The sequence below is a fragment of the Elephas maximus genome, chromosome 7 (assembly GCF_024166365.1).
Source record: "Elephas maximus indicus isolate mEleMax1 chromosome 7, mEleMax1 primary haplotype, whole genome shotgun sequence".
In the NCBI taxonomy this organism is placed as follows: Eukaryota; Metazoa; Chordata; class Mammalia; order Proboscidea; family Elephantidae; genus Elephas; species Elephas maximus.
This window is the reverse complement of record NC_064825.1, coordinates 83,034,265-83,046,402: the sequence shown is the minus strand read 5'-3', so window position 1 is coordinate 83,046,402 and position 12,138 is coordinate 83,034,265. Positions and strand designations below refer to the sequence as shown.

The 12,138-nt window shown below is 36.9% G+C and overlaps 1 protein-coding gene across 2 annotated transcripts in view; it reads right to left on the bottom strand.

Moving 5' to 3' along the window:
* The window catches only part of METTL15 (methyltransferase like 15), a 250,315-nt gene that overhangs the window by 237,649 nt on the left and 528 nt on the right, over nt 1–12,138 (bottom strand). The window contains exons 2-3 of one of the 2 annotated variants that reach the window (XM_049890760.1): nt 10,151–10,364; nt 5,278–5,564 (exon numbers count right to left, since the gene is read on the bottom strand). In XM_049890760.1, coding sequence (XP_049746717.1) covers nt 5,278–5,547 — 270 coding nt within the window. In that variant the 5' untranslated portion in view covers nt 5,548–5,564; nt 10,151–10,364. Of the gene's footprint in view, nt 1–5,277; nt 5,565–10,150; nt 10,365–12,138 lie in introns of those variants that run through there. The other variant, XM_049890761.1, reaches the window with a different exon arrangement.

Here is a 12,138-nt window from a genome sequence, read left to right as displayed (position 1 = left end):
ATTTAATATGTGTTATTCTCACTATGATGCTGAACAAATTCCAAAAATCAATTCTTCTCCTTAGGTAAGCACCTTTTAAATATTAAACAAAAAATAAGTAACAATAAAATACCCTGAGCCTCACTCAAAACTACATTTAGATATTTTTTAAGATCCTGTTATAATCAAAAGTTTCATTTGTAAATTCACTGTTGAAGGTGATGTGAAAAACAGTAATTAAGTGGGTGATTGATACAAGTGAGTGTATGACTCATAGTTTGCAAAGGAAAATGATTTTGGGAAAAAGGCTCAAGAAGAAAAGAAACAAATAATGGCTTTTGGATGGAATGAAGACCTTTCCTGTCCAAGGGCTGTCACCAGTTCTTTATTACTTGAAGATTAAAGGAATGGTGAATAAAGCTGTCTGCCTGACAACACAGAAGGTAAGAAATAACACTGTCTCTAAGTGTACCTCACAGGAAAGTTTTCAAGAAATAACATTAAAAAATTAAACCTTCTATAAAAAGTTACTAGGAAACTCAAGTCAGAACAGTAGAAATGTCAAAATAAACCAACATTACATTTGTGAGGAACTTGAACAGAATGAAACAACTGTGTAGATCAAGTTGTAGGATGGTCTAATTTCATTCCACTTGGTTTTAGGAAAAAAAGGCAGATCCAGTACTGATTTACTAGGAGACCTGAGTTTGTTTTTGTTTGTTTTTCTACCTCATGGGTTGGTAAAGTGCAAACTAAATATTTCCCTTTGCTACTAGAGTTCAGCAAATTGATACAATGTGGTTTGGTTTTTAGTTACAGAATTCAAATTCAACTGAGAGTTCAGTTCTACATTTTATTAACTACCTCTCCCTGTTACTACATATATTACATATGCTACTGTGTGTGTGTGTGTGTTCCACATTTTATTAACTACCTCTCCCTGCTACTACATATATTACATATGCTACCGTGTGTGTGTGTGTATTTATACACACAGTAAAACTAGTTGGAACTGCCTTGTCCTTTCAGGGCTTGCAAGTTTTCCGCCTTTGAGAGGGTACAAACTTACCACTTTTCTGTCAGTCCTTTTAAGTGGAAAATATTTGATGTTTCATTCTCTGACATATTTCCACCTTACACAGGTTCCGGCTTTCACAGGTTTCACTATATTTCCACAGGTTTTACTGTGTATGTATGTATATATGTGTGTGTGTGTGTGTGTGTGTGTGTGTGTATATATCCCATTGCCATAAAGTCAATTCTGACTCATAGCAGACCTATGAGGCATTGTAGAACACCCCCATAGGGTTTCCAAGGCAGTTAATATTTACAGAAGCAGACCGTTACATTATTCAAATTTATGCACCAACCACTGAGGCCAAGGATGAAGATATTGAAGATTTTTACCAACATTTGCAGTCTGAAATTGATCAAATATGTAATCAGGATGCATTGATAATTACTGGCGATTGGAATGCAAAAGTTGGAGATGAAAAAGAAGGACTGGTAATTGGAAAATACAGCTCTGGTGATAGAAACGATACCGGAGATCCCATGATAGAATTTTGTAAGACCAATGACTTCGTCATCGCAAATACCTTTTTCCACCAACATTAACAGCAGACCTCGCCAGATGGAATACACAGGAATCGACTAAATCCATGCAAAGAGACAATGGAGAAGTTCGATATCAGTCAGAAGGAGGCCAGGGCCAACTGTGGAACAGACCATCAATTGCTCATATGGATGTTCAAGCTGAAACTGAAGAAAGTTAGAACAAGTCCACCAGAGCCAAAGTATGACCTTGAGCATCTCCCACCTGAATTTAGAGACCATTTCAAGGACAGATTTGACGCGCTGAACACTAATGACCGAACACCATATGAGTTGTGGAATGCCATCGTATGTGAAGAAAGCAAAAGGTCATTAAAAAGACCGGGAAGAAAGAAAAGACCAAAATGCATGTTAGGAGAGACTCTGAAACTTGCTCCTGAACGTCAAGTAGCTAAAATGAAAGGAAGAAATGATGAAGTAAAAGATCTGAATAGATTTCAAAGGTTGGCTTAAGAAGACAAAGTAAAGTATTATAGTGACATGTGCAAAGACCTGAAGGTAGAAAACCAAAAGGGAAGAACACGCTTGGCATTTCTCAAACTGAAAGAACTGAAGAAAAAATTAAAGCCTCTAGTTGCAATATTGAAGAATTCTAGAGAGAAAATATTAAATGACCCAGGAAACATTAAAAGAAGATGGAAGGAACATACAGAGTCACTATGTCAAAATGAATTGGTTGACGTTCTGCCATTTCAGAGGCAGCATATGATCAGGAACTAATGATACTGAAGGAAAAAGTCCAAGGTGCACCGAAGGCACTGGCAAAAAACAAGGCTCCAGGAATTGATGGAATACATAGTGAGATGTTTCAACAAATGGATGCAGCACTGGAAGTGCTCAGTGGTCTATGCCAAGAAATTTGGAAGATAGCTACCTGGTCAACCAGCTGGAAGAGATCCATATTTATGCCTATTCCCAAGAAAGGTGATCCAACTGAATGCAGAAATTATTGAACAATGTCATTAATACCACACGCAAGTAAAATTTTGCTGAAGATCATTCAAAAGCGGCTGCAGCAGTGTATTGACAAAAACTTGCCAGAAATTCAAGTGGGATTCAGAAGAGGGCATGGAATGAGGGATATCATTGCTGATGTCAGATGGATCCTGCTGAAAGCAGAGCATACCAGAAAAATGTTTACCTGTGTTTTATTGACTATGCAAAGACATTTGACTGTGTGGATCATAACAAATTAATAGATAACATTACGAAGAGCAGGAATTCCAGAGCACTTAGTGCTCTTAAGGAACCTGTATATAGATCAAGAGGCAGTCGTTTGAATAGAACAAGGAGATACTGCGTGATTTAAGGTCAGGAAAGGTGTGCGTATTCAATCTGTATGCTGAGCAAATAATCTGAGAAGCTGGACTATATGAAGAAGAATGGGGCATCAGGATTGGAGGAAGACTCATTAAAAACCTGCAATACGCAGATGACACAACCTTGCTTGCTGAAAGTGAAGAGGATTTGAAGCACTTAACTAATGAAAATCAAAGACCATGGCCTTCAGTATGGATTATACTTCAACATAAAGAAAACAAAAATCCTCACAACCGGACCAATAAGCAACATCATAATAAATGGAGAAAAGACTGAAGTTGCCAAGGATTTCATTTTACTTGCGTCCACAATCAACACCCATGGAAGCAGCAGTCAAGAAATCAAAAGACGGATTGCACTGGGCAAATGTGCTGCAAAAGACCTCTTCAAAGTGTTGTAAAACAAAGATGTCACCTTGAAGACTAAGGTGCACCTGACCCAAGCCAAGGTGTTTTCAATTGCCTCATATGCATGTGAAAGCTAGACGATGAATAAGGAAGACCAAAGAAGAACTGACGCCCTTACATTGTGGTGTTGGCAAAAAATATTAAATATACCATGGACTGCCAAAAGAACAAACAAATCTGTCTTGGAAGAAGTACAACCAGAATGCTCCTAGAAGCAAGGATGGTGAGACTACATCTCACATACTTTGGACGTGTTAACAGGAGGGATCAGTCCCTGGAGAAGGACATCATGCTTGGTAAAGTAGAGGGCCTGCGAAAAAGAGGAAGTCCCTCAACCAAATGGATTGACACAGTAGCTGCAACAATGGGCTCAAGCATAACAAGGACTGGGATGATGGTGCAGGACTGGGCAGTGTTTCATTCTTTTGTATATAGGGTTGCTATGAGGTGGAACCAACTTGAAGGCACCTAACAACAACAATAGTACATAATATCACTGAAATAGATTCTTTACACATATAATCTCATTTTCTTAGTGAGATAGCTGAGTTTATTTTGTTATGTATATACTGCCTAAGGAGAGGGTAAACAGATTTAAAAAAAAAAGTTAACAGCTTTATGTGTGCGAGTGTGTATGCTAAATAAGGGATTTGAATCTAGGCACTCCAGTTCTGGAATCTTTGTTCTTAACCACTAAGTTAAACTGCCCATGCTGTAAGCTGGAAAAAGAAACAAAATATGACTTCCCAAATAAAAATAATTATTTTAGGTAAAAACAGTAGCTTCTCTAGAATAAGGTTCATATTTGTGAAATCAGTTTCGAAGTATTAGGTATTTAAAAAAATTTTACTATAACAGTATCTTTTTTATTTTATTTTATTTTTGGTTGTTCTTGTTGTTAGTTGTCAATCATTTGGCTTTCACTCATGGCAACCTTACTTACAACAGAATGAAAGTTTGCCCAGTTCTATGCCATCTTCATAATCGTTGGTACATTTGGTAAATGTGTTTAATTATCAAAAAGTAACTATTTTTCTTTGAGTATTAAACTACCTAACATGTTTTTGATCTCTTTATAGATTTTAATACACATTCATGTCTAAGATCTTATTTAACCCTTCCAACAACATTATGAGTTAGGCAGGGCAGTTGAGGATCTAAGGTTAAGAACACAAAGAACAGTAACTCAGATCTAGGTCTTTGTCTCTAGTTATTTCTGAAGAGATTCTAAAATTCTCAAGAAACCATATTTGCATTCAGTTTTCATACTCTAACCATTCAGCAAGTGTGATATCCTTTTCTTTTAAAACAGCTATTTGACCAAACTAATCAATCCTAGAATACAGTCTGGCAGTTCCTCAAAAAGATAAACACAGAGCTACCATATGATCCAGCAATTCCATATCTAGGTAAATATTCGAAAGAATTGAAAACATACGTCCATGCAAAAACTTGTACGTGAATGTTCACAGCAGGGTTATTCAAAATAGCCAAAAAGTAGAAACAAATAAATGCCCATCTGTTGATGATACATAAAATGTGGTCTTATCTATATAGTAAAATATTATAATAAATAAATAAATATAATACATGCTACAATACAGATAAACCTTGAAAACATTATGCTAAGTAAAATAAGCCATACACGAAGGCCACACATTGAATGATCCCATTTACATTAAATGTACAGAATAGGCAATAGGTATCTCCATAGAGAAAGCAGAACGGTGGGTGCCAGGAGCTGGGGGAGGGAAGAATGGACAGTAACTGCTAATGGGAACATGGAGTCTTACTGGAGTGATGAAAATGCTCCTGAATTAGATAGTGATGATGGTTGCACAACCTTGTTAATATACTAAAAGCCAATTAATAGTACACCTTAAAATGGTGAATATAATGGTATGTGCGTTATATCTTAATGAAAAAAAAAGTTAAAAAAAAAAACTAACCTACTCACCTGCCCTTTTTGTGGTGCCAAACACTGAACAACTTCATCCACCATTACCGGAATATGTAATTTAGCTACAGCTTCAGAATCTCCATCGTGACTCAGCTGTAACTCCTGAGCTCCAGTTTTGCATGTTTGCTCATGGGCTTCATATTCGTTATATCCTTCTGCTGTAGTATGCATACTTTTTGGCCAGGTGCCTAAATTAAGCATGCCAGATTCCAACCAGCATGAAAAAAATTCTTTATAGAATCTACAAAAGTATGCGTAACGCAGCATTCCGTAGGTCAACAAATCTAAAGGAAAAAAAATGAAAAATACTATGATTATTGGATTTTTTTAAAAGAAAAACACCTGGGGGGAAACAAATTAATACATATGTATACAACAGCAAAAAAAAAAAAAAAAAAGCTACAGCAGAAATGCAACTATAAGACTCATCATCTGAACACCTTGAACAAGTGAAGGTAAATCACCTTTTTATTTGAAGTGAGGAATCTAAGGGAACCCCAGAAATAATCTGAAAATATAATTTTGTGTAAGTGTGTGGCCTGATAAGTTCTAAGCCCACTGATGTTTTAACCGTCTGGGATTTGAAATCTGATTTTTCAGTCATCATTTCTTCCAAAATATTATTTCTGAATTTTAATTACATCTAAAGAGTGTGTTCAATGCATTGTTTTTGTTGTTGTTAGATGCTATGGAGTCATTTTCAACTCATAGTGACCCCATGTGGCAGAGGAGAAGTGTCCTAAAGGATTTTTTTTTTAATCTTTATAGGAGCAGATTACCAGATCTTTCTCCTGAGAAACCACTGGGTGGGTCTCAACCATGGACCTCTAGGTTAGCAGTGGGACACTTATCCACTGTGCCACTGCAGCTCCTGTTCAATGCATCAGACCTATTTATTTGAAAAGCTATCTGGATGTCTGAGGGATTATAACTATTCTATGTTCAAATGGTCTTTTATTTCAAGCTCTTCTACTTGTTTTTCATGAAATGCTGAATTCTCATCTGCATTTAACTGTGTGCAAGAGATTGTCCCTGGAAAAAGATGATGCACATACATCCATAAAGAAAATAGGACCAGTCTGAAATTCCTGTAGACTTGTCATGAATATTCTCTTACGTGATCATGTGACCATGGCTTATATTAGTGAAGAATATACTAATTTGAATTATAATTTCATAAACACTTAGCACTCTTTGGCTTTTCACACCTATTTTTGTTTTCATTTTCTGCTCCCTGCCCCAAGAAAAAAGCAAATATGTAATTGATACATTCCTTGAATTTCTCATACTTGCTCTATTTTCATATGCAACCTATAACTCTTTAAAAGGCAGAGGAAAAAAGGTACTGATATAAATATATTAACAGAAGAGCTTTAGAAAACATTTTGCTTTTTACTGAATTATTTTCTAGCAACATTCTTGATGCCACAGTAAATGCTCAACACTGCTCTTCTCTCTTCGCTGATTATGAGTTATTTAAGAGCAGGATCCACACCCCTGTATCCATAAAATCAGGTACACATCAGGTGCTTAATAAGTGCTTTCTGAGAAAATGAAGATCAATACATTCCAGACTCTACAGAAAAAACATTTTATCAAACCTAACTTCAGGAAATTTTACCTGTCTGACACACCCCACCAAAAACCACATTCTCAAAATCTCTCGAGAAACATAAATCTCACTAAAATATGACTTCTCTTTCTTTTGTAATAGAAACAATAAAATTTTGATGTTATATAACATCAACAAATGCCACCTTGAGAATAATGTTATAATACATATTTGATGTTACATAAGTATAACATCAGCAAACGTTATCTTGAGAATAATACGTTAACTTTACCAAAGACATAAATCTACAGAATTATGTACCAAATTTGACACCGAAAAAAACGTGGCCAAAAAAACTTAGTAAAGGCAGGAAATGACTGTAAATTTAAGTACATCTTTAGATGCTCACCAGTGACAAAATAGCCTAAATTATTAATTATGCCTCACATTTTCCAAAAAGCTTATACAAAGTAAATTCAACCACCCTCTAACTTAGCGTTTCTAACACTTTTCAAAATAACAGCTAATATTTACTGAGCACTTACTATACCAATATATTTATTGTACATATACTTATTATGGATAACATTGCAAAGAATGGGAATTCCAGAGCACTTAATTGCACTCATGAGGAACCTGTACATAGACCAAGAGGCAGTTTTCCAAACAGAACAAGGGGATACTGTGTGGTTTAAAGTCAGGAAAGGTGTGCATCAGGGTTGTATCCTTTCACCATACTTATTCAATCTATACGCTGAGCAATTAATCTGAGAATCTGAACTATATGAAGACCTATGTGGCATTAGGATTGCAGGAAGGCTCATTAACAACCTGTGATATGCAGATGATACAACCTTGCTTGCTGAAAGCCAAGAGGACTTCAAGTAGTTACTAATGAAGATCAAAGACTGCAGCTGTTAGGATGAATTTCATCTTAACACAAAGAAAACAGAAATCCTCACAACTGGACCAATAAAGCAACATCATAATAATGGAGAAAAAACTGAAATTGTCAAGGATTTCATTTCACTTGGATTTATAATCAATGCCCATGGAAGCAGCAGTCGAGAAATCAAAGGATGTGTTGCATTGGGAAAATGTGCTGCAAAAGACCTCTTTAAAGTGTTAAAAAGCAAAGACGTCACTGAGGACTAAGGTGCACCTGACCCAAGCCATGATATTTTCAAACACTTCATACACATGCAAAAGTTGGACAATGAATAAGGAAGATCAAAGAAGCGATGCCTTTGAATTATGGTGGTTGTGAAGAATACTGACTTTATCATGCATTACCAGAAGAAAGAATAAATCTGTCTTAGAACAACTATAGCCAGAATGCTCCTTAGAAGCAAGGGTGGCGAGACTTTGTCTCATGTACTTTGGACATGTTTTCAGAAGGGATTAGTACCTGGAGAATGTCATCATTCTTGGTAAAGGGTAGCAAAAAAGGAGGAAAATCCTCAATAAGATGGATTGATACAGTGGCTGCAACAATGGGCTCAAACAAAGCAATGATTGTGAGGATGGTGCAGGATCAGGCAGTGTTTCATTCTGTTGCACGCAGGGTCACTATGAGTCACACTCAACTCAACAGAATATAACAACCTAACAAAAAATAATAACTAATTCTATGGGGCAGTTCTACTCTGTCCTATAGGGTCACTACGAGTTGGAATCGACTCAACAGCACTGGCTTTGATTTGGTTTTATACCAGTAACTATTCTGAGCACACTGTATATACTAACTCATTCAATTCTTATCACAACTTAACAAAAAAAACCGTTGCCAACTCATAGAGACCCTATAGGACAGAGTAAAACTGCCCCATAGGGTTTCCAAGGAGTGCCTGGTAGATTCAAACTGCTGACCTTTTTGGTTAGCATCCATAGCTCTCCACCACTATGCCACCAGGGTTTCCTCAACTTTACAAGGTAGTTACTACTATTATTCCCATTTTACAGATAAAACCAAAAAAACCCAAACTGGTTGCCCTTGAGTCAATTCCAACTCAGAGTGACCTTATAGGACAGGTAGAACTCCCCTCTAGTTTCTAAGGAGCGCTTGGTAAGTTGGAACTGCTGACCTTTTGGTTAGTAGCCATAGCACTTAAACACTAGGCCACCAGGGTTAAACATAAAAAAAAAAAAATGCACTTCTATAATGTAATGTTACTTTAATTATACTGACTGTTCACAGTATATTACGTATTATTCAATTTTTTTTTTAAAGAAGTCAACATCCTATTGCTTGATTCTGCTCCACTTGAAAATAACAGTATGCTGTGCAGTACTCAAAAGAGGGCATACAATGTATAGGTGGAATTCAGAATATTTAATAGATTTTGATAATTTTTAGAAAAAGGAGTATCAATTCCAATACAGGAATCAGAACCACAAGGAAAAATACAAGTAGAAGAGTAGATAGAACAAATACTGCTATCAACAGCATTTAATTTCCTTCTACTGCAGTCAATTTCTAGACATTTATTCAACTATGCTCAACGTACAAAGTCTGAGCATTTTACTATTAAATAATTGGCCAATAACGTGGGCCATGAGGGAGAGGATCAACATGAGGGAAAGGACCACAAATAATTCATTTTCCTCTGTTTTTTTTTTTTTTTTTTTCCTGGAATACCTCCCAAAGAATGGAAGGAAACAACCTTTCAGTGGGGCCCCTTCCCTCTTGTCTGCAGCCCAGTCTACTACCAGACAACCCAGAGCCCTACCGCAGTTGCTAAAAGCCAGATACCCTAAACGATTTAAGATTGTTTAATCCCTTCTGGACACAGGAAATAAGCAGGAATTCAGGAAATAGGGTCTTTAGAGCTGATTCTGTGGTTCTACGGGTTAAGTCACTAAACTTTTCTCCTGGAGCAAAGTTCCGTTTACGGTATGAGACCACAGAAGTGGCCTGGTTACTTTTAACTGTGGTAGCACAAAGGTGAGTGTGCCTTTGCTGACTATGTCTTCAAAGGTTGTCCACTTTCCCCTGCAAAGAAAAGCTGTCTAAAAACTTAACGCCCGAGGCCAAAAACGCGACCTGGAGGCTGGAACCCGAATGCGGAGAAAGTGAAAGTAGGAAGTTCCAAGGAAAGGGAGCAATGCACTGTTTTGCTTGAGAATTCGTCTCCGAGTTCTACTCTGACGAGGAAACCCTGTTTGGAAACTTCTCAGCCCAGAAGGAATGAATGTTGAGGGGGAGGAAGCGAGAGCAGGGTCGCGTGTTTCCTTTGCTCCTGTCGAAGCCGGGGAGCCCAGGAGTTCCCCCAGAAGGGCGGCTCTAGGAGAGCTCCTGGGACTCAGCCATCTTCTCACCTGAATCGGCCTCTGACTCAGGCCAGTGACGGTCACAACGAGGTCGAAGAACCTAAACTTGCCGCACGCCTAGATCCCAGCCCTGGGGGAAACTTGGCGACGACGGACAAATTGGGCCCACGTCCGCCCCAGCAACTGAGGACCGTCTGTCTTTCGTTCCGCTGCTTCCAGTGCCCAGCTGTCTTGCAGGTGCTGGGGTTTCCAAACGTAGTTCCTGAGAACATAAATAAGATCCCACCATTTCCACGTTTAAATTCACCTTTACCGTTTTTATGTTGTTGCTGTTGTCTTAATGTCTGAGGAAACTTTAAATCTCGCTCCATTTTTATACCTAATTTCTACTCTCTTCAGTTTGCTAAGAACTTATGTTCAATTTCGATGTTCTAGCAACACTGTTTTATGTTCCAATTTCTAATAAAATGTGGGCATTTCTGTCTCAGTAGCTATACTTGTTTTAGAAGTTTTTGTTCTTTTTCCTCCATTTCATTACAAAATAAGCCATTCTCTAATCCTGTCTGTTAGGTCACCTTCATATCTTGCCAAGTTAACAAGTCAGCTGACAAGAGAAACAGCTTTGGTTGTAATGTCAGAATTGCTCTGCTTTAACTATATGTACAATTTCTTAAGAGTCCATACCTCACCCTCTGAACTCTGCTAAATGGCAAGTGTAAAATGGGATTTAAATTTAAATGTAAAGCAAGTACTTGGTTCAGGTGTAGAAACATCTGTGAGACTAGTAAACCTTATCATACAATGTAAAAAACTAACAAAAGTTAGATAGGCATCAAAAATTAGAAAATTTAAAAGACTTCTATTTTTTACCAATGATTAATGAAATTTTACAAAAATTTGGTAAGATCTGCACATGTTCAGGCCGGGTGAAGATATTATTTTAATGGCTCTTAATATAAAATGTATTTCAGAGACAAATGATTCAACTCTGAAATGGCTGGTTTGTACAACTCAAATGTTTTCCTTTAAGGATTAACTGAAAATTTCAACTTCTTCCTCAGTAAAATGAAGATAACAGCACCTACATCTCATGGACTGTTTTGAGAATTAAATATCATTTGTAAAGTGATTAATAAAACGCCTGGAAATCAAAGGCAACAAAGTACTATACAGTGAGTGCATATTGAGTTAAAATAAAAAGGTTTCTCGATTTTATTACCAAACCCCAAACTACACAGATAACTATTACATTAGTTAAGATACATGTAATACAACCAAAGAGTAGTGATACATGTAATACAACTACAGAGTAATAGCTTTATTGAGGCTCTATCCAGTGTTCAAAAACAATCATATAACATGCACCATATTCAATTCACAGTGCTTCCAAATGACATTCAATAAGAAATAAATGTCATTTATCTTGGGGGTTCCCATACACTATTTTATTTCTAATACTCTGCATGAGTGTTTTGCAACCCTATTTATACAGTGATAATCAATTTTCAGAATACGAACTCCAAGAGGGCGGGGATTTTGATATTGTGTACTATCATGTCCCTAAAATCTACAAAAGTGCGTAGCGCGTACATAATAGGCTCAGTCAATAATTTCACTGAATGAATGAATACAGTGATAATAATATCCAAAACCAAACCAAACCCAGTGCCGTCGAGTCGATTCCAACTCATAGCGACCCTATAGGACAGAGTAGAACTGCCCCATTGAGTTTCCAAGGAGTGCCTGGTGGATTCTAACTGCCGACCCTTTGGTTAGCAGCCGTAGCACTTAACCACTACGTCACCAGAGTTTCCAATAATAATATAAATAAGAAAAATGAAATTCAGGTCGTACTATTAAAAATTTTCTAACAAATAAAAATGAGTCATCTTAACAAAGCAAACATATTTTCCAGGTATTTTTCTCTCTTTTTAAAGTGTACATTTTTAAGTAACATAGCTACCTACACCCTGGGACTTAAAAAAAAAAAAAACCTTCATCCAATAATGAAAAAGGCTAACATCTTTAAAGGATTT